Raw genomic sequence first — 22,402 nt, forward strand, 5'->3', positions numbered from 1 at the left:
TCTAGCTTCATGTCTGTAAGCTGGCAGTAAGAGCTGATAGCACTGCGGTGGTGTGTTTTAACCTGGGGGCAAAGCTGGGTGTGTTGATCTTGATGTGAGCGTGTTATGAATATTCCAGTTACTCTGTTTTAACTTTGACTACATTTGACAGAAGACTGGGAGACAAATCTGTTATTTAGAGAGTCATAGCTACAACAGAACATAGGAACAGTAAAGTACTACTGTCCGCACTCTGTACTGTGGTCCGTGCCTAAACTGACCAAGCATTGTAAAGTATTGTAGTGTCCTTAGAAATACCATACACACATCCAAGTGAGCTCACTGTAAATATTTATTTTATATAATGCAGAGCTATAATAATATATAGGTATAATAATACATACTTTCTGTATTTAGCTAAGAGTTTATTGTTTATATTATACTGTATTTTTTATACCGTATAAGTGTTTTGTAAGCTGCTGGAATCCCAAAAGGATCAATAAAGAGAAGTCTAAGTCTAAGTCTAAGTCTAAGTAATAGGGTACTATGAACTCTTTAAGATATGAAGGGGCCTGACGATGAAGAACTTTGTAGGTGAGGAGGATTTAAATTCTATTCTGAATTTTACAGGGAGCCAGTGCAGAGAAGCTAATACAGGAGAAATACGATCTCTTTTCCTAGTTCCTGTCAGTACTCGTTGCAGCGTTTTGAATTACACTGAACAAAATTATAAACGCAACACTTTTGTTTTTGCCCCCATTCATCATGAGCTGAACTCAAAGATCTAAGACTTTCTCTTTGTACACAAACTATTTCTCTCAAATATTTTTCACAAATCTGTCAAAATCCGTGTTAGTGAGCACTTCTCCTTTGCCGAGATAATCCATCCACCTCACAGGTGTGGCATATCAAAATGCTGATCAGACAGCATGGGTATTGCACAGGTGTGCCTTAGGCTGGCCACAATAAAAGGCCACTCGAAAATGTGCAGTTCCATCACACAGCACAATGCCACAGACGTCGCAAGTTTTGAGGGAGCGTGCAATTGGCATGCTGACTGCAGGAATGTCCACCAGAGCTGTTGCCCGTGAATTGAATGTTCATTTCTCTACCATAAGCCGTCTCCAAAGGCGTTTCAGAGAATTTGGCAATACATCCAACCGGCCTCACAACCGCAGACCATGTGTAACCACACCAGCCAAGGACCTCCACATCCAGCATCTTCACCTCGAAGATCATCTGGGACCAGCCACCCGGACAGCTGCTGCAACAATCAGTTTGCATAACCAAAGAATTTCTTCACAAACTGTCAGGAACCGTCTCAGGGAAGCTCATCTGCATGCTCGTCGTCCTCCTGCCATGGTTCTGCTTGACTGCCATTGCTAATATCACTGATATTAGTGTTATTATTAGGGACCGAGCCAGCGACCGCTGGAGGTCCCTATTGTTTTTGCTCGATTTCTTCTTCTTACCTATTATTTTTAGCCCCCTTTGACTGCATTTTTGCCCCCCTGAACATATACGAAAACTCAATTTTATTTGGCAAAGATGTCAGGCCTGGTGAAAATGGGCATATTCTATGCATCGCTTTCAGGTTGGCCACTAGGTGGCTCTACTATCATAAAAAATGCATTTAGGCTAATAACTTCTGCATAGTTTGTCTCACATTCAAAAACCTTGTATCCACACGTTCGGTGAATAGAGCTGAATCTCCCCATGTAAGCCCCGCCCACTTCCGCCTAGAATTTTTCTTTTTCTAGAGCGCGAAATGTCCATAAACTACTTTTCCGTGTTCCTCCCATGCGCTCCGTCCGATTCTCACAAAATTTTTCACGTAGCATGTGGGGACCGTCCTAATAAAAAAGTAATTCAAAGAATTTTGATATTAAAAAAAATAAGCACGTTATAAAATTAACACTTCCTGTGGATTTTTCGTCAAAAAAGGAAGTGGACCATTTCTCCACATTGCTATGTCCGATTGTCACCAAACTTGGGTCCATAGTTACTCATGTCTTTCTTAGGCATCGTGCACAATTTCAGGTCATCGCCATTAGGTGGCGCTCTTCAAAATGAAGAAGTTTATATCTCTGCAACGGCACGTGTGATTAAAATGAAACTTGGTACGATGATTGCCCATGGCTCCCTGAGGCTCACTTAAAAAGGACAAAAAAAATGTGGCACTCTTTTGGCATGATAAATCACTGTACGGAGTCCGTAATAGTTATGAATATGAAATTCACAGGGCACGTGTAGAGTGGTGCCTGAAGCTCACATACAAAAAATTGTGCTTGTTGTGTTTCTAGTGCCCCCTAAAGGATAAAAAAACAGCAGCCCCGGCGCCACGTTTCACCAATATGTACGAAACTCGGTAGGCACGTGTAACATGCCGGGACGTACAAAAAAGCCTCTTGGACCCATACCCGAAACCCCACGGGAAGTCGGCCATTTTCATTTTCATTTTCACTTTCGGCGAACTTTTCGCGTTGTATTTGAACGAACTCCTCCTAAGGATCTACTTCAAAATTGGTCAGTACAGTCAAACAATGGTGCTGATTAAAAGTTGTGCTATTTGAGACTGTACGTTGAACCGTGTGCCAGTGACAACTTGTCGATTTCAGCAGATTCGCCATAAAATGGTACTCATAACTTCAGTGTGCAATGTCCAATCTCCAATAAACTTCATATATTCTGAAACAGTTTTGCCCTGAACACGTCCTCATAACTTCAGCGTACGTGGTCCAATCTCAATGAAACTTCACGTGTTTTGGTGCTATCAATTTGTCTTGTGAACTCGGAACCCGAGTTGGAAAGTGTAAATCTCGCAGCTATCTCGCGACATTTCACCGAGACACACCCCCTTTTGATCGGAATTTCAGCCGTCCAGCTCGGGGTACCTCACAGTACCCCAAGCTGGACGGGGGGGGGCAGGTACGACCCGCAAAACAAAGATGGCAGCGCCATGTATTTTCTTTGTATTTGTACTATGTTGGTCATTTTAATGTCAATTTCAAATGCTCCTACACACTTGTTTACATTGCTGCTTTAGTCCGGTCACCAATTTATGCATTGCACGGTGTTGCTGTGCGTGCAATAACGGAATTACTTGAAATGTGTTTCTGTAGAAAAACATTATCTCACATTGAGCTTGTTTAGAAGAGCCACAAGCAATAACAACACAGCTGCTACACCTCTTTCCGACTCATAATGCCTAAAGACAACTGGAACGCTATAAGTGGTACAAGCCAGGCAATGACGTCACGTTCTCGCGGCAGAACAACTCGGGCTCCGAGTTCACGAGACAAATGGATAGCACCATTTGATAACACTCTCGCCTTGAACATGTTTACATGACAACATTCAGACATAGTGATAGCGCCACCTACTGGCAACAGGAAGTAAGCGCTGCGTGGCGATTTTGAGCTGAGTTACGTGACATGACCGTGCCAGTGACGACTTGTCAAATTCAGCCGATTCGCCATAAAACAGCAATGTCCAGTCTCCAATAAACTTCATATATTCTGTAACAGTCTCACCCTGAACATGTCCTCATAACCTCAGCGTACGTGGTCCAATCTCAATGAAACTTCACGTGTTTTATAACAGTCCCGCCCTGAACTTGTCTACATGACAATATTAAGACATAGTGATAGCGCCACCTACTGGCAACAGGAAGTAAGCGCTGCGTGGCAATTTTGAGCTGAAATTTGAAAAACGTGAAATTTCATGTTTTGGTCCGCCCGTGTAACAATGGCACGTGACGCGTGTGTGTGTGTGTGTGTCTGTGTGTGCGTGTGCCTCGATCACTCACTGTCCCTCAGGTTGTGGCATGTTAATATATACTAAGCAGCAAGGTGTGCCCGCTCTTCCCCTCCGAGGAGTATTTTTAATTTGGAGAGGTCGTTCAGCTCTTTGAAATCTGGTACCAAAGAGCTGAACTTGTTCAAATACATTTTTCTAGTATTATTTAATTTTGTACATTGAAGGAGAAAGTGCATCTCTGTCTCGACCTCACCTGTCGAACAGTGACCACATTTTCTGTTTTCTTTTGGTTGCCATGATTTTTTGTGTCTTCCTGTTTCGATTGCCAGTTTGTGGTCACTGAGCCTGTACTTGGTTAGGATCTGTCTCTGCTTTCTATCTCTGACAGTAGAGAGATATTCTGCTTATTCATAATCTCTTTTAAGGGCAAGATAACATTCCAGTCTACTTTGGCTTTTAGTTGTTTCTTCCCAATGGTCCAGATAGCTTTCTTTACATTGTGCTGTAATTTGCTTTACTCTGATTACTGTTGTTGTGAGGCTGGTCAGAGTGTGTCTGAGAGGGGGCAGTTAGCCTCAGTACCAACTGACATAGGGGACTCTTTTCTGGGCTCAGCTCTGGAGGGTGTCTCTGGGGCTGGATTTCAGGTGGTTAAAAAAGTTGAGCATTCTCTTCTGAATGTTAATTATCAGTGGGTATCTGCCTAATTCTGCTCTACATGCATTTGTTGCGTGTGTTTCTGTGTACGTGTAAAATGTATCTGCAGAATTCTGCATGTAGAGATTCTGTTGGATGTTTGTCCATATGGGTAAAGCTCTGATGACTGAGTGGACACCATACTTCACTACCGTACAGCGCAATGGGCTGCATGACACTATCAAATATTTTAAGCCAGACTTTTATTGGAATATGGAAATAATAAAATTTTCTCTTAATTGCATATAGAGATCTTCAAGCTTTTTCTTTTAGTGCATTCACTGCCATGTTGAAACTCCCTGATGCTGTTATGGTTATACCAAGGTAGGTATAACTCATGCTGTGTTCAATGACATGATTATTGATGGTAAATTGGTGTTTGTTCTCATGACACCTGGGGTGTTTTTGAAAGATCATGACATTGGTTTTCTTCATGTTTACTGCCAGGGCCCAGTTCTGACAGTACTTTTCTACTACGTCCAGCTGTAGCTGTAGTCCTTGTTCAGTAGGAGACAGTATTACAAGGTCATCCGCATAAAACAGAGACTTCACCTCTCTATCTAGTAGGGAGAGGCCCGGAGAAGCACATTTTAAAAGTCTGTAATAGAGCCCTTCATGCCAAATAGAGTCGAAAGCTTTCTTGAAATCAATAAAGCAGGTGAATATTTTTCCATTCTTAGTTTGTTGTACGCTTGTTGATTAAAGTGTGACGGGTATATACATGGTCGGTGGTGCGGGGTTTTGGGAGGAAGCCAATCTGACTTTTACTTAAGATTGACTGATCCTCAAGGAAATCTAGTATTCTTGTATTAAAAATACTACAGAATAGTTTACCTAGAAAGCTGCTGACACAGATGCTATGGTAGTTATTAGGGTCTGATTTGTCCCCACTCTTATGAATGGGGGAAATGAGCCCTTTGCACCAGATGTTGGGAAAACATCCTGCCTGTAGTATAACATTGAACAAATGATAACATGGCACCCTGCATTTCTGGGGTGCTGCTTTTGAGCATTTTGTTTCTAATGCTGTCTGGACCACAAGCTTTCCTTGGCTTCAGACATTTTGTCTGTGTGGTTATTTCTTCCCAAGTAATTTAGAAAATTAAGGGGGTTTTGGTTGGTTTTGGGGGAGAGAGAGAGAGAGAGAGAGAGAGAGAGAGAGAGAGAGAGAGAGAGAGAGAGAGAGAGAGAGAGAGAGAGAGAGAGAGAGAGAGAGAGAGAGAGAGAGAGAGAGAGAGAGAGAGAGAGAGAGAGAGAGAGAGAGGCACAGCAACAACAGTATTGGCAATGGCAATCTAGCAGGACCATGGCAGGAGGCTCCACCAGGATCGATAAGAACCTGCAAGACGAGAAAGCACAAGAACTCCGGAGAAGAAGTGAAGTTAGTAACATGCATTAATGGAACATGAATGAGTTCAGAAAGAGAGAGGAAGAGAGGAGCTCAGTGCACCATGGGAAATCCCCCGATAGTCTAGGCCTATAGCAGCATAACTAAGGGATGGTTCAAGACTCACCTGATCCAGGCACCATGACTTCATTATATCCCGGGGGACGGTGAGTGAGCAAATCATCTTGACACCATGTTTCTGTCAATACAATGATATCAACGTCTTTGATAGATTTCATTAACTCAGGGTTTCCACTCTTCAGCTCTGTCTATATATTTATAATAATAATTTGATATTAATTCCATGGAGATGTACTATTTTCAATAATATTACCATTGTACTGACTACTACTATTGCTATTACTATTACTAACTAACAAATATATGTCCATGTTGTTTTGTCACTCAAATGGGAAAGTGCTCTGAGTAAATATATCTTAGCTGGACAGAAGCCAGGTGCACAGGGTGTGCAGCATCTCCCTGATGTCTCTCAGCTCACAGGTAGCATGGGGTGGGGCTGTGACAGCAGGCCGGGCTACAGCTGCAGTATAGCTCTGCTGCTGTGGGTGGGGAGGGGGAGGTGCTTCTCCATGGCTCTGCTGCCGATGCTGTATAAGGGGTTGTTGGGCAGGGACTGAGGAGGGGGAAAGTGTCCTCAGCTGGTTCTGTTTCACAGTGGTGAGGTGGTGGGCATGTGGGTAGTGTGGGGTCCGGGCTGAGCTGGTGTGTCTCCTCACAGCAGGGGGGATGATCCGGGGCTGATGATGGGGGGGGGGAGGTCTGTGATGGTCTCTGAAGCTTCTGGTAGAAGAGAGGGTGGATTGGCTGCGTCCTAGGGCCGTGTCTTTGAGGGTCTTTGCAAAGATATTCACTTTCTCTTTGTGTAGATGGAGTCCATCGTAGAGGTCCCAGGTGCCAACACTTTCTTAGAAGGAAAAAGCTTGTTGGTGTCCAGGAATTTCCCGTTTGAGTCAGCAGGACCACTTGTGGGGCTTGTTCTTCAGGCTGAGTGGAGGGCAGCTGGGATGGACAGAGTTGGCTGTTGGGAGCTGGCTGTGTGGGTGTTGGTAGGGTGCAGAGCAGAGATGGTGGGACAGAGATAGTTCCTTTCTCTGTTCTCAGTGTCCTCCTTCACTTTGGCTAACTGAGCCCGGAGCACACTATTCTCCTGTTTTAGTGCCTCTACACTTCCTCTTAGCTCAGATGTCGAGGCCTGGTTGTCTGTCTTGAGCTGCTGGAGCTCCTCTTGAAGCTGATGCACAATGTTGTCTAGGGGGGCAGACAGCCTGGCCTGGGTCAGCTCTTTGAATTCAGCAAAGTCCAGCTCCAGCAGGGCCATACTCTCCTTCAGCTGGTTGGTGGCGCTGGCAGGTGTGGGAGGGGTAGAGATGGACAAGGTGGTGGGGTTCTCTGTTGGGCTCTCATCATCTTCACTGTCAAACGGAACATTGCACCTCTTGGTGTCCACCTCAGCTTTGATCAGGGAGAAAACTTCTTCAAAGGATTTCAAGTTTGCTATGTCCCCCTGGACCATCACCTTTCCCTTTGTGTAGTAGGTGATGGTGAGCAGGGGGTCATCCTTGTTCATGTGTTTATCCTTAGAAATCTTCAATCTGCCTCCTGAACCAATGCCCTCACTGGAGATGTAAGGATATTTCTTGCATAGACTTTCCTTCCAGATGTATATGGAGTCTGTGAAGAATATGAGGTTGTTCTTCTTCCTCCCTTCTTTGTGTAGTGCATAGTCCTTGAACAAGACTTCTTTGTTCTCCTGAAGTGTCTTTTCCTTAAACTTCTCCCTGGCTGCTGCACTCTTACAGAGAGCAGGGTATTTAACCTCCCTGCTCTCTGTTCTCTGCTTGGCTGTTTCCATGGCGACCACTTTGTTTGTTTACTAGTGGGCTAACTCTTTACTGTTGCTAGCTTTTTTAGCATTTAAACACAGTTATTAATGTTATGATTTTTGGTTTGTTCTTTTCTTCTCCTCCTTATCTTCATAAAACACCTCTTCTGTTATCTTGTTTAGTCTGGTACCTCCTTAGAAATGTTCTACACTGTGGCAGGTGGTAGCTTACAGCAGTTGATACACAGTTGCCAGCTATCTTTTGACAGTCAGCTGGTTGTTTTCATTTAAAAAATATATCCAAAAATGGTATTTTCTTTCTTCTGTTTTGCTGATAAAGCATTAACCTTTTCTTTAGAGTCCTTTTTTGAAGAAAATGCAATGGTTTTTTTGCAAAATGTCCCACTGTTTATGTTTAGAATTCAGGAGCACATTTTTCATGCAGCCTTCTCTAGCGGACTTTTGGAACTTCTCTCTCTCTCACCCCAATTGGTCGAGGCAGGCGACCACCCACCTAGAGCCAAAGGATTTGTCCTAGGTTTCTGCATCTTAAAAGGCAGTTTTTCCTTGCCCCCGTCGCCAGGTGCTTGCTCATGGTGGTACTGTTGGGTCTCTGTAAATGTTATAAGGAGTTCGGTCTAGACCTGCTCTATTTGAAAAGTGTCCTGAGATAACTTCTGTTATGTATTGGCGCTATACAAATAAAATTGAATTGAATTGAATTTTATTAATGGCATTTTGAATGCACAGAGATACCGTGATGAGATTCCACATTCCACAGGCCACAATCAACAACCTGATCAACTCTATGCGAAGGAGATATGTTGCATTGCATGAGGCAAATGGTGGTCACACCAGATACTGACTGGTTTCCAGACCCCCCAAATACAGTGAAACTGCACATTTTCGAGTGGCCTTTTATTGTGGCCAACCTAAGTCACACCTGTGCAATACCCATGCTGTCTCATCAGCATCTTGATATGCCACACCTGTGAGGTTGATGGATTATCTCGGCAAAGGAGAAGTGCTCACTAACACAGATTTTGACAGATTTGTGAACAATATTTGAGCGAAATAGGCCTTTTGTGTACATAGAGAAAGTCTTAGATCTTTGAGTTCAGCTCATGATGAATGGGGGCAAAAACAAAATTGTTGCGTTTCTAATTTACTTCAGTGTAATTGTAGCGTCTTAATGGACTTATTGGGGCAGCCTGTTAATAAGGTGTTGCAGTAATCCAGCCTAAAATAACAAATGCATGAACGAGTTTTTCTGCATCTGTCTGTGACAGGATGTGTCCGATTTTTGCAATATTACGTAAGTGAAAAAAGGCAGTCCTAGAGGTTTGTTTTATGTGAAAGTTAAAGGACATATCCTGATCAAAGATCACTCCAAGATCCCTTATGGCGGTGCTGGACAAGTACAAGAACTTCAGTTCTGTCTGAGTTTAACATAAACATTAAAATTGCAGCATGTTTAGGTTCATCAGGCTTAATTGATAGATATATGATGGAGGGTTCTCTCAGGACACAGACCAACAGCAGGGTTTAATGAACAAGACAACTTTATTCTTTTGTCAGCCGCACACACTATTATCACAAAGGTCTGCTACGGTTGTGTCTTCTCTGTCATGTGTGTTGGCCTGCAGGCCACTGAGTTTATTTTATTTGTGAAGGAATATTTTGTGTAAAATGTGAGTATGAGCTGTATTTAGTTTCAGTTCAGCTATAACTACAGGAATTCCCACATTATGATAATTTAGTTTTTTGCATTAACTATTTGTATATCTGTTTCCTTCTCTTTCTGTCTGTCTCTTTGTCTTTTTTTCAGTGGACTTTTGCGGACTGTCCCACCCTTCTCTCGTCCCCTCCTGTTGAGTGTTGCCATGGAGATACTGGTGAAGAAAGGCAAGGAGGACGACGAGTCCATCCATTCATTTGTTACTAGGAGGCTGGGAAAGGAGGTGTGAGGAAGCTCTCAGAACTTTCTTTATTGTGATTGGGATATACAGCTATGAACCACAGCATTTCCTGAATGGCAGTATTGCATTATAGATATCCTATATTCTGTATGTAGTAGTTACACAATTTCTGCCTGGGAGAGATGTCATGTAGGAAGTGAAGGCAGAGATTATCTTTTGAATTCATTCATTCATTCATTCATTCGTTTGTTCATTCATTCTGTTTGTGAATGACACACAACAAATTACACATTAAAAGCAGTTCTGAATAGCTCGGTTTTGACTAGTGATAGGGGTTCAATAACAGAATTAGATAGTGTTTTTGAGAATTGATACAATATCACAAAACAATGGGTTTTTTTTTTTACAATTTCTTACACCATACTTGGATGAAAGATACTATAATTCTTGCGATTAAAAAAATTCTTCCTGTGTGTGTCTAGCTGGCTGACATAGCTGTGGACAGTTTGTGTCGTGGCGTGTTTGCAGGGGACTGCAGGAAGTTGAGTGTACGTTCTTGTTTTCCTGTCCTCTACAACGCAGAACAGCACAGAGGTTCCCTGACACTGGGCATGCTGCTGGGTTCAGGTACACTCCAGCAAACCTTTTTGTTTTAGACTCTTACAAATTACACAGTTTTGTAGAATGACCCATAACACTTGCTGAGTTAATCTTGACAAACAAGACTCTCTCCCTACATATAAATAGGCATCATTTAGTAAAAATATTTGTGGTAGGGTTCCCGAGCAGGTGGAAGTAATTTGAATCAAAAAGGAGTACCCTTTTTGAACATTGTGAGTACTTTAGTGACAGGATTGCTGCAACACTCTATTGTCTGTCCTTACAAAAAGACCCTTAGACAACTCTGTTCTAACAACAAGCTCAACTGAGCACATTCCTCCTGTTGTAATATCTTAACACTGGCTTCTTCCTGATGATAGTTGGTAAGTCACTTACAGGTGCAGGGCATGAATGCACTTTGCTAGGATATGCAGTAATTCATTAGCTTGGCACCAGACCTCTGAATCACTAGCAGCTCTGATTTTTCTGTGATGCCAGTAGTTCTGGTGTTGTGCTCACTGACAAATGTTCCCCAGTTGTAGACCAATCATAGCTTTGTAGGTGGGATTGAGAATGTTGCTCTCACCATTTTATGCCAGAGCCAGAAAAAAGCAGAATAGTCAGCTTGTAGGACCTGTAATCAGAACCAAATAGTGAATAGTGAAGAATAATGGTTATTCCATATTGTCTGTAATCCGTGTGCTCTGACAGGACTAAAGTTGTTGTGTGAAAACCAACAGGTCCCACTCCTGTGGTCCCTCCTGGCCCTCTGGCACAGAGATCTATTAAAGAGTCATGGGCCCAGTGGTCCCTGAGCAGGGGAATGGAATCCCTCCCAGAAGCCATCACTGAGTACCTTCAACACAGTGGAAAAGTGCAGCTTCACAGGGAGGCAGCTGTTAAACAGATCAGTCCTTCAGCCTTGGGTTGGAAGGTTAGTGTGGAAACTAAATTTACCTGAACTTGACTGTACAAATGTGATGTTAAAATTTAACTAATTTAGCATAGTGTGTTATTCCCTCTGCCTGCAGAACTTGTAATGGAAATAATGTTTATAATGGAAATTATGCATTTTAACTCAACTGTAGTTCTAAAATGTATGACTCCATTTAAGGTGTGCTAACACTGTGGGTCTAGGATGGTGGTGTTGGTCAGTCTACCACTGAACAACTGTTAAGTAGACTGAACAGGGTTCCCATGCATCCTGGAAAAACTGGAAGTGAAGAGACTAATTTTCCAGTAATGGAAACACCTGAAAATCGATTAAAATTACCAAATATCCTGGAAATAAACTATTTTGTCCTGGAAATTTCACTTGTATTTTAACCCCTCACTCAGACTGCTTAGTAAGTATCACCTAAGTATTACCAGATACAGAACAGAAATCCTGTGAACGGAATTCTCAGAGAAGTCCAGTGAAAATGCTTTAGATGGCCATATCTACATCATCAATTCTGGAAAATATCCTGAAAAATTATTTCTTACAAAGAGTGGGAACCCTAATTTAAACTTTGTAAAAGGTTCATGCTTTCCAGAGGATGATGTACATCATCTTTGATTCACTTTTCTTTAGTGACATTTTAGTTTTTTAGTGAATGTTTTGAGAGCTATGGGGTTATTTGAAAACACTGAAACATTTGTGGTCCACAGACAATGAATCCTTATTCTGTGATCCCTTGACTTTTCCTCTAACAACACGGGTGAAACTTTTCACTTATCCACTTTCTCAAGATTATACGATAAATTATTGTTTCTAGTTCGTATTAAAATGACCAAATATCCTAGAAATAATCTGTGTTGTCCTGAAAAATGATTATTGAATTTTAGCCCCTTACTCAGATTGCTTACATAAACCTAGGTGCATATGCATAGCTACACGGTATGGCACTTAAAGTGCGTTAACCACACGTGAAGTGGAATGTAAAAACTTTTTAATTTTTCCCATTTCCTTTCAGCCATGTGAGTCAATCTATTCACACCAGATGCAGAGTAGAACAGACTTGCAGCGTCATCATGAACTTGAGACAATTCATCATTAAAAAGGAAGGATAAATCTAGAGCTAAAGTCAGTGCTAGGCCTACCGGTTTGTAAGCAAGCAAAACTCCTGGAAAAGGTCCTAGAAAATGGTTTCTTAAAAAGAGTGGGAACCCTCATCTAGCCTCTGTCTCTTCCCCTCCTTTACGCGTCTGCCTTCTGACAGGCTCGTATTATCTAAGACCTGCCTTCTTGATGGTGAACAGTTGGACAAAGGCTAGTGTGATGTGCCATACACCTGCTAAATGTCAGCATGTCTAAGTGGATCTACCAGGCTGGAAAACAAAAACATGCTTGGCTTTTTTATTTTCATTCTTGTGTTATTTGGCTGCTTTCATAATACATGTGTCTGTCTGTGTGTGTAGGTCCATTTGGAGGATGGAGTTATATCAGCTGACCACATCATCTCTGCACTACCTGCTAAAGGCAAGTGGTGGTTTACAAAATATGATGGGAATGTTTTGTTTTACATGGCAGGGACAGAGAAGAATACGCTCTCAGCTCTCTTAATGTCCTTCAATATGCATAACGTATTTAATACAACTGGAAATTACCCAATTTAAAAGGTTATCTGTATATTTTAACTTAAAATGTTAATTCTAAATGTCTCACACTTGCTGTTAGAACTCATTCTAAAATAATCAATAAGAAAAACAAAAGAAAAACATTTTTGTTTTTATGAAGTCTTGTTTCTCTGTGCACCCCCCTACCTGAACCCCAGCCCTCTCCTCAGCCCTGCCCTCCTCCTGTGAACCTCTCATCCAACAGCTGCAGCACATCTCCACGGTAACCGTTGCTGTTGTAAATCTGGAGTATGAGGGTTCCATCCTGCCTGTAACGGTGAGTACTACAGTAGGACTCACACACTTTATGTTTTAAAGGACCAGTGTGTAGGATTCAGTGGATAGCAGTGAAGTTACAGATTGCAACCATTTGAATACAACTCAGCCTTCCAAGGGTGTAGAAATACGGCAGCTGTGAAACTTAACAGAATCCGAATCAGATTCACTTTTATTAGCCAGGTATGTGCACACATACAAGGAACTGACTCTGGTTTTACATTGCTCTCAATGTATATACACAGAATGAGCATAAATAAACAAGCTCAACAAAAAAGACATAAACTACTGCAGTATACACCGATCAGCAAAACATTATGAGCACTGACAGGTGAAGTAAATAACACTGGTTATTCAATTCAATTCAATTCAATTTTATTTGTATAGCTCCAATTCATAACAGAAGTTATCTTATCTATAGAGCAGGTCTAGACCGAACTCTTTGTAACATTATTTACAGAGACCCAACAGTACCACCATGAGCAAGCACTTGGCGACAAGAGCAAGGAAAAACTGCCTGTTAAAAGGCAGAAACCTAGGACAGATCCTTCGGCTCTAGGTGAGTGGTCGTCTGCCTCGACCAGTTGGGGGGAGAGAGGGAGGGAGAGAGAGAGGGAGAGAGAGAGGGAGAGAGATGCACAGCAACAACAGTATTGGCAATGGCAATCTAGCAGGACCATGGCAGGAGGCTCCACCAGGATCGATAAGCGTACTCTTGAATGTGGTGAGGGTGTCTGCCTCCCGAACCACAACTGGAAGCTGATTCAACAGGAGAGGAGCTTGATAACTGAAGGCTCTGGCTCTTGTTCTACTTTTAGAGACTATAGGAACCACAAGTAGCCCTGCATTCAGAGAACGTAGTGTTCTAGAGGGGTAATAGGGTACTATGAGCTCTTTAAGATATGAAGGGGCCTGACCATGAAGAGCTTTATAGGTGAGGAGGAGGATTTTAAATTCTATTCGACATTTTACAGGGAGTGCAGAGAAGCTAGTACAGGAGAGATGTGATCTCTTTTTCTAGTTCCTGTCAGTACTCGTGCTGCAGCATTCTGAATTAATTGGAGCGTTTTAATGGACTTATTGGGGCAACCTGATAACAAAGAGTTGCAGTAGTCCAGCCTTAAAGTAACAAATGCATGGATTAGTTTTTCTGCATCTGTGATAGTATGTGTCTAATTTTTGTAATATTACGTAAATGAAAGAAGGCAGTCCTGGAGGTTTGCTTTATGTGGGAGTTAAATGACAAATCCTGATCAAAGATAACTCCAAGATTCCTGACAGTGGTGCTAGAGGCCAAGGTAATGCCATCTAGAGTAACTATATCTTTAGACAGTGAGTCTCTAAGGTTTTTGGGGCCAAGAACAAGAATTTCGTTTTTTTCTGAGTTTAACATCAGAAAATTGCAGCTCATCCAGGATTTTATGTCCTTAAGACATGTTTGTAATTAAGATAATTGATTAATTTCATTGGGCTTAATCGATAGATATAACTGCGCATCATCTGCATAACAGTGAAAGTTAATGGACTGATTCCTAATAATGTTGCCTAAAGGGAGCCTATATAAAGTAAATAGTATTGGTCCAAGTACAGAACCTTGTGGAACTCCATGACTAACTGTAGTATTTATTGAAGATTCATTGTTATCATGTACAAACTGCGAGCGATCTGATAAATATGACTTAAACCAGCTTAGTGCGGTTCCTTTAATGCCAATTTGATGCTCAAGTCTCTCATGGCCAATGGTGTCAAATGCAGCACTAAGATCTAATAATACAAGTACAGAGACAAGTCCATTGTCGGAAGCAATCAGAAGGTCATTATTAACTTTAACCAGAGCTGTCTCTGTGCTATGATGAACTCTAAATCCTGACTGGAAATCCTCAAATAAACTATTGTTATGTAGAAAGTCACACAACTCTTTGGCAACTACTTTCTCCAGAATCTTAGAGAGGAAGGGGAGGTTAGAGATTGGTCTATAGTTGGCTAAAACCCCTGGGTCAAGAGTGGGCTTTTTAAGAAGGGGTTAAATTACAGCTACTTTAAAGGACTGTGGTACATATCCTGATAATAAAGAAAGATTAATCATATCCAGTAAAGAAGTGCCAATTAAGGGAACAACTTCTTCAAGCAGCCTAGTTGGGATCGGATCTAATAGACAGGTTGATAGCAGAGAAACAGTCTAAATATATATCTAAGTTTACATTAGTAAAAGTCCCTGAACTTGGAGAGCCACTGATAACTGTTGATGGCAGTTGGTGATTAATTTACTCTCTAATAGTAATAATTTTATTATAAAAGAAGCTCATGAAGTCATTGCTACTTAAGTTTATGGGGCTCAATAGAGTTGTGACTCTCTGTCAGCCTGGCTACAGTGCTGAAGAGGAACCTAGGGTTATTCTTATTTTCTTCTACTAGTGCTGAGTAATAGGCTCCTCTGGCATTACGGAGGGCCTTTTTATAAGTTTTATGATTATCTTGCCAAATTGAGCGATATTCTGATAATTTGGAAGAGCGCCATTTCCTTTCAGATTTCCTAGCTATTTGCTTTAACTGGCGGGTTTGGTGGTTGTACCACGGTGCTAGTCTCCTGTGTTTTAATAATTTCCTTTTTATAGGAGCGATAGAGTCTAATGTTGATCATAGTGAGCCTGCAGCACTATCGACAAGATTATCAATTTCAGAGGGACTAAAGTTGTTATAGGACTTAAATTCAGACATGGCATTGAATTAAACACTGAAGGAATCTCCTCCTTAAATTTAGCTACAGCACTGTCAGATAGACATCTGCTGTAGGAAGTTTTGCCTAATGGCTTATAATCTAATAGTATGAATTCAAGTTATTAAATAATGGTCAGATAGGAAAGGATTCTGGGGAAGACTATTAAATGTTCAATATCAATGCCATATGATAAAACAAGGTCAAGAGTGTGACTAAAACAATGAGTTGGTTTATTTACACTCTAACAGAAGCCAATTGAGTCTATTAATGATATAAATGCGTTACTAAGACTGTCATTGTTAACATCCACATGAATATTAAAATCACCTACAATAATTACTTTAAGGACTAAACTAGATAAAAACTCTGAGAATTCAGATATAAAATCAGAGTACGGTCCAGGAGCGTGGTACACTATAACAAATAGAACTGGCTGCAGTGTTTTCCAGTTTGGGTGAGAAAGACTAAGAACAAGGCTTTCGAATGAATTATAATTTAGTTTAGGTTTAGGGTCCATTAAAACGCTCAAATCATATATGGCTGCTACTCCACCTCCTCTGCCGGTGCCTCGAGGAATGTGAGTATTAATATGACTGTGGGGGTGGATTCATTTAGGCTAACATACTCCTCGTGGGACAACCAGGTCTCAGTAAGACAAAGTAAATCAATATCATAATCTGATATTAATTCATTCACTAAAACAGCTTTAGAGGACAGAAACCTGATATTTAAGAGTCCACATTTCATTCTTTTATTTTGTGCTACTGAGGAGTTAGTTTGAATTTTTATTAGATTTTTATGTTGAACTCCTCTTGTTTTTATTTCTTTACATAATTTAGGTGGTCGCGGGACAGACACAGTCTCTATGGGGTTATCATGGCTCCTGTCAGTGGGTGAGATATATTAGGCAGCCAGTGAACATTTTGTCCTCAAAGTTGATGTGTAAGAAGCAGGAAAAATGGACAGTGTGAGGATTTGAGCGACTTTGACAAGGGCCACATTGTGATGGCTAGACGATTGGGTCAGAGCATCTCTAAAACTGCAGCTCTTGTGGGGTGTTCCCGGCCTGCAGTGGTCGGTACCTATGAAAAGTGGTCCAAGGAAGGAAAAGCAGTGAACCGGAGACAGGGTCATGAAGGCTCATTGATGCACGTTGGGAGTGAAGGCTGGCCGATGTGGTCTGATCCAACAGATGAGCTACTCTAGCTCAAACTGCTGAAAAGGTTAAAGCTGGTTCTAATATGCAACCATCTGTGTGTTGTCAGGGTTTTGGTCACCTCCTTCCATCATCAGAGGATCTGGGTATATTAGGGGTGGTCTATGACTCTGTACCCTTCCCTCAACACAACAGACCTAATGGACAGACTACTAGATTGACGGTACAAACACACACTCTCTCTCATAAATGCATACTTCATTACTTCATTCACTACATTTCCTAAATAAAATATAAATATAAATATAGTATACTTTTACTCCACTTTGCCATTAAGCAGCTGTTATTGTAAAGAATTGTCATGTAATGTGACAAGTATTAGCACAACTCACTACATGTTGACCAGTTCATTTGGACAAGGTCTCTGATATGCTAATAAAACATATCATATGGTTTGTTGTTACACTAACTGCATGTTTTAGATCTTCAGTTGTTTAACAGCAAACATTCATTAAAATGGTTCAAATGTAGCATTGTGCTACATTTGAATGATTTTAATTAGGGCTGGGCAAGTTAACGCGTTATTATTGTGTTAACGCATTAATTAATTAATGCAGACAATTATTTTATCTTGCGTTAACGCAGTTTTTTTTACTATTATTATTATTATTATTATTTTGAAAGTCCGTTGCTCACTGGCTCTGAATACACATCCAGACAAACCATGGGTCACAGGAGGGGAGTGGGGGAGGCTTCGGCAGACTATGTTGGACGCAGCGTGTGGGAGAAGTATAGATAAACAAAAGCAAGACAAGCTTACAAATGCCATAGGGAAGTGGATAGCTTCAAACTGCAGGCCGATTGTGAAAGATAGGATTGCAATGAATGATGTTTGAGCCTCCCTCAAGACCCACCGTCACAAGAAGAATGCACAAGTTGTATGAAAAGGAGAGTACTACAAAAGCGACAGTGTTACAACGTGCACCAACTGTTGCTCTCACTGGAGACTACTGGACATCACTGGGTAATTACCTTGGAGTTAAAGTGCCTTACATTGATGGACAATGGGAGCTGCATTCACATGATCTGTAATGAAAACAGAGAGACATTTTGCTGGCAGAGCAGTAGAACATTTCAAATAAAGTCAGCACACTTATTTGAACTGCTATCGTTTAAAGGGATACTGCTGTTAAAAAGCACCTTATTTGTTTAAAGTGAAAAGTTGTGTATAAGTGCAAACCAAATGTTATTGCACGTTTGTTAATATAGCAGTACGTTTAAAATAAAAGTGCGGAATACACTACTTTTGAATTAATTACAGAATTTTGCGTAACTGCGATTAATCGCGATTTAATTTTTAATCGTTGCCCAGCACTAATTTTAATGTATGACATGAAAACATAGCTAATTAAAATATTATATTCCATTCCTTCCAATAGATCATCCGAAATGTTACACACTGTTTGCAAATCAGAAGACTCATCACAGTTAAAGCTGCAGTAGGTAATTTTTTTGAAAAATTATTTTTTATACGTCATATTTGCTAAAACTTTCACTATATCCGGACAGTACTGCATGGGATAGATAATCCGTGAAAAAAATCTGGTTCCTCTGGCTCGTTCTAGTTCTTCTAATGGCACCAGGCCTGAACAAGAACAACCAATTAGCCGAGAAAGATAATTGTATGTCTGTATGTGTCTGTTGAGTCTCAGGGAATCAAATACAATCAACTATCTTCCTTGGCTCTGATTGGGTGTTATCGTCCAGGACTGGTGGATTCAAATATTATTAGGAGTACTAGGAGGAGCCAGAGGAACCATTATTATACCATTATTGCCTTTTATTGAATAGGACAGCTGAAGATAAACAGGAAATGGGGACAACGTGCAGCACAGGGCTGAAAGTCAGACTCAGACTCTGGGCTGCTGCAGCAAGGACCCAGCTCCAGCACATGGGGTGCCAGCTCCACCAGATGAGCCATTTGGGCTCCCCAGAACCAGATTTTTTCCACAGATTATCTGTCTCGTGCACTACTGTCAGGATATAGTGAAAGTTTCAGCAAATAGGACAAAAAAGTATTTTTATAAAAGTTACATACTGCAGCTTTCATCATTTTTTAGCCACCTGGGGACAGCGCAACAAACAAAAAAAAAACAAGAAATATCTAACATACAGTTGTGTTCTGTCCTAGCCAGATCAATCACTGTTTTTGGTAGAAATTATATTACTACATGGCAAATAATTTACCAGTAGAGTCATAGAAAACCAACAAACCCAACATTCATGATATGCATGCTCCTGAGTCTGTGTAATTGAATAATTAATTGAAAGGGGCGTGTTCAAAATAATAGCAGTGTGGAGTTCAAATAGTGAGGTCATTCATTCTGTGAAAAAACAGGGGTCAATCAGGTGGCCTCTGTTTAAGGATGAAGCCAGCACATGTTGTACATTCATTTCTCTCTGAAAACCTGAGAAAAATGGGTCATTCCAGACATTGTTCAGAAGAACAGCGTGCTTTGATTAAAACGTTGATTGGAGAGGGGAAAACGTATAAAGAAGTGCAGAAAATGATAGGCTGCTCGGCTTAAATGATCTCCAATGCTTTAAAATGGAAAGCAAAACAAGAGAGACGTGGAAGAAAATAGAAGACTACCATTCAAATGGATGGAAGAATAGCCAGAATGGCAAAGACTCAGCCAATGATCAGCTCCAGGGTGATCAAAGACAGTCTGAAGTTACCTGTGAGTACTGTGACAATTGAAAGACGCCTGTGTGAAACTAATCTATCGGCAAGAAGCCCCCGCAAAGTCCCACTGTAAAAAAAAAAAGAAAATGTGCTGAAGAGAATGCAATTTGCAAAAAACACATCGACTGGCATAAAGAGAAATGGAGAAACATTTTGTGGACTGATAAAACAAACACTGAATTCAAGCCACAGTACACTCTGAAGACAGTGAAGCATGGTAGTGCAAGCATCATGATATGGGGGTGTTTCTCTTACTATGGTGTTGGGCCTATTTATCGCATACCAGGGATCATGGATCAGTTGCATATATCAAAATACTTGAAGAGGTCAGGTTGCCTTATACTGAGGAGGAAATGCCCTTGAAATGGTCGTTTCATCAAGACAACGACCCCAAACGCACCAGTAAGCGAGCAGCATCTTGGTTCCAGACCAACAAAATTAAAGTTAGTCAAAAATGCAGTTTCTGAGGCAAAACCGAGAAATGCAGAGGAATTGTGGAATGTTGTCAAATCATCCTGGGCTGGAATACCTCAACTCCATGCAACACAGATGTGAAGCAGTTCTCAGAAACAGTGGTTATACAACTAAATATTAGTTTAGTTTAGTGATTCATAGGAATGCTAAATCAACTAGATTTTATACAGTTTATACAGTGAATATTTGAGTTCGTAATGAAAAATGCAGACACTGCTATTTTTTTGAACAGCCCTGTAGAGTAATAAAAATATTGATACATTTTTCTTCATGTTTTGATGTAGAATATAATGTGCAGTGTTCCCAACACATAACGTTTTTAAACACACTGCTATTATTTTAAGCACACAACGGTATTATCACCTTTTATATAGTTCTGCAGCTCAAAGCTGTTTCACTGATAATAGCTTCCTGTTAATGCTAGAAATTAGCTTGATGGGTTTTTTTTTTTTTTCAAATACTGTCTCTCATAGCACTGCAACTGTATATCGTTAAAAGCATCAGCACTTGGCTTGTAACGATATACAGTGACAGCAGGTATGCAACTCTTACAGTGAAGACCCTTTCCAGTCCTAAGGCTCTGGTCCATTAAAGTGAGTCCACTCCTCTGACCCAAAGTCATGACCATGTCTTCCAGGTGATGATGGGTGGAGCCTGGTTCCAAGAAGTGTTTGGGGACCCAGAAGCAGTAACAGAGGAGCATCTTTTAGCAAGAGCCAATGAGGCAGTGCGCTGCCATCTGGGAGTCACCAAGGCCCCCAGCTGGAGTCGGGTTGCTCTGCAGAGGGTATGACAGGAGTGTGTGTGTGTGAGAGAGAGTGAGTGTGTGAGTGTTCTCTGGTAACATCTGATATGATACAGTTTATGAAGTTGTAACTTAATATATTTGTCATCTATTAGCAAACTGTATATAGGGGACATATATGTATTTATGTCCCCTAACCACAAACTAATAATATATCTTGACTGTATTATTGGCATGTTATAATAGTGCTTAAATGTTGGATGTTTTTCTCTCGTCAGGACTGTATACCTCAGTATTATAAAGGACACTTTCAGAAATTAAGTAAGTACTGACTTCTACATCCCCAAAATTACAAGGTTTAGAGAAACATAATTTGGAGTAAAGTGTTCAGAGTGTTGAAATGTGCTTGTGATGCCTTACAAGTTAACACCCAACAGCCAGTTAACTCATCAGCGTGTCACTCACAGACATCCCACGCACAAGGAGTTGCACTTTTACATAGAAAGTAATTTAAATTGTATAATAAATAAATTTGTCTGAGTTGTGTATCACTGTTGCTGGCTAACAGTAGATTTGAATTCAGCTGTAAATGAATCATAAATTTCCTTACTGACTGCGTCTTTCTGTCTTTTCAGAGTCTATGCGTAGCTTCATAAGGCAGAATAATCTCTCACTATCTCTGGTTGGTTCCTCCTATGATGGCGTATCAGTGAATGATGTCATCTTTAATGGACAGACAGCTGTATCGGAGTTGTTGGGAACTGGAGTTTGATGGAGCTGGTCAGCACTAATGTCATTCTGCAGGGTGTAGTGGTTTGAACAGCTTTAAGACTTGCCAGGAAATGTCAAGACTAGTCACTATAGATGCTGAATAGGGAGTCTTTACCATAATTTTAGTTTGATTTTACTTTCAAATATTATCTTCACAGGCTGACATTATTATTATTGCTTGCCAGTACATCTGTTGCCTACTGATGTGACTTGCACTTTTTAAAGGTCCAGTGTGTAGGATATAGTGGCACCTAAAGGTGTAGTTGCAGATTACAAGCCCATCGCCTCACCCTCCCATTCCAAGCACCTAGGAGAAACTAAAGGGGCTGTGAAACTTGCCAGAGTCTGTATGTAGAGCCAGTATTTGGTTTGTCACTTCTGGACTGCTGTACATGAAACATTGCAGTTTGACATGGCGAACTCTGTAGAAAAGGACCCGCTACCTCTGTAGATAAAACAGCTCCTTCTTAGGTAATGAAAACACAGCTATCAATATTATAGTCAATTTCTTCACACTGGACCTTTAAGCCTTATTCTGCCTATAAAGTGCTTTTAATCTTCTTTCCTCACCTGTCTGTTCTGTAGTAAAGATTTCATGAAGGTTTTATTCTGAGCATATATGACCTGCATTTATTGACATCAACTAAGACCAGACTAATGACAAATAAATGTAAATGTTCAAAGGTCAAAAAGGTTGCACACTGATATAAATAAAATTAACTTGAAATGACTGA

At 40.9% G+C, this 22,402-nt stretch overlaps 1 protein-coding gene across 6 annotated transcripts in view; it reads left to right on the plus strand.

Moving 5' to 3' along the window:
* ppox (protoporphyrinogen oxidase) overlaps window positions 1–22,398 on the plus strand; it is a 29,709-nt gene extending 7,311 nt beyond the window's left edge. For 4 of the 6 annotated variants that reach the window (XM_051407321.1, XM_051407325.1, XM_051407322.1 and 1 more), the window contains 9 exons: window positions 9,493–9,625; window positions 10,066–10,210; window positions 10,924–11,117; window positions 12,584–12,644; window positions 12,940–13,058; window positions 17,042–17,155; window positions 20,790–20,939; window positions 21,176–21,218; window positions 21,533–22,398. In XM_051407321.1, coding sequence (XP_051263281.1) covers window positions 9,493–9,625; window positions 10,066–10,210; window positions 10,924–11,117; window positions 12,584–12,644; window positions 12,940–13,058; window positions 17,042–17,155; window positions 20,790–20,939; window positions 21,176–21,218; window positions 21,533–21,669 — 1,096 coding nt within the window. In that variant the 3' untranslated portion in view covers window positions 21,670–22,398. Of the gene's footprint in view, window positions 1–5,737; window positions 5,989–9,492; window positions 9,626–10,065; window positions 10,211–10,923; window positions 11,118–12,583; window positions 12,645–12,939; window positions 13,059–17,041; window positions 17,156–20,789; window positions 20,940–21,175; window positions 21,219–21,532 lie in introns of those variants that run through there. The other 2 variants (XM_051407326.1, XM_051407324.1) reach the window with 2 other exon arrangements.
* Window positions 22,399–22,402: the final 4 nt, after the last annotated feature.

The sequence above is a fragment of the Dicentrarchus labrax genome, unplaced genomic scaffold (genome assembly GCF_905237075.1).
Source record: "Dicentrarchus labrax unplaced genomic scaffold, dlabrax2021, whole genome shotgun sequence".
Classification (NCBI taxonomy): domain Eukaryota; kingdom Metazoa; phylum Chordata; class Actinopteri; family Moronidae; genus Dicentrarchus; species Dicentrarchus labrax.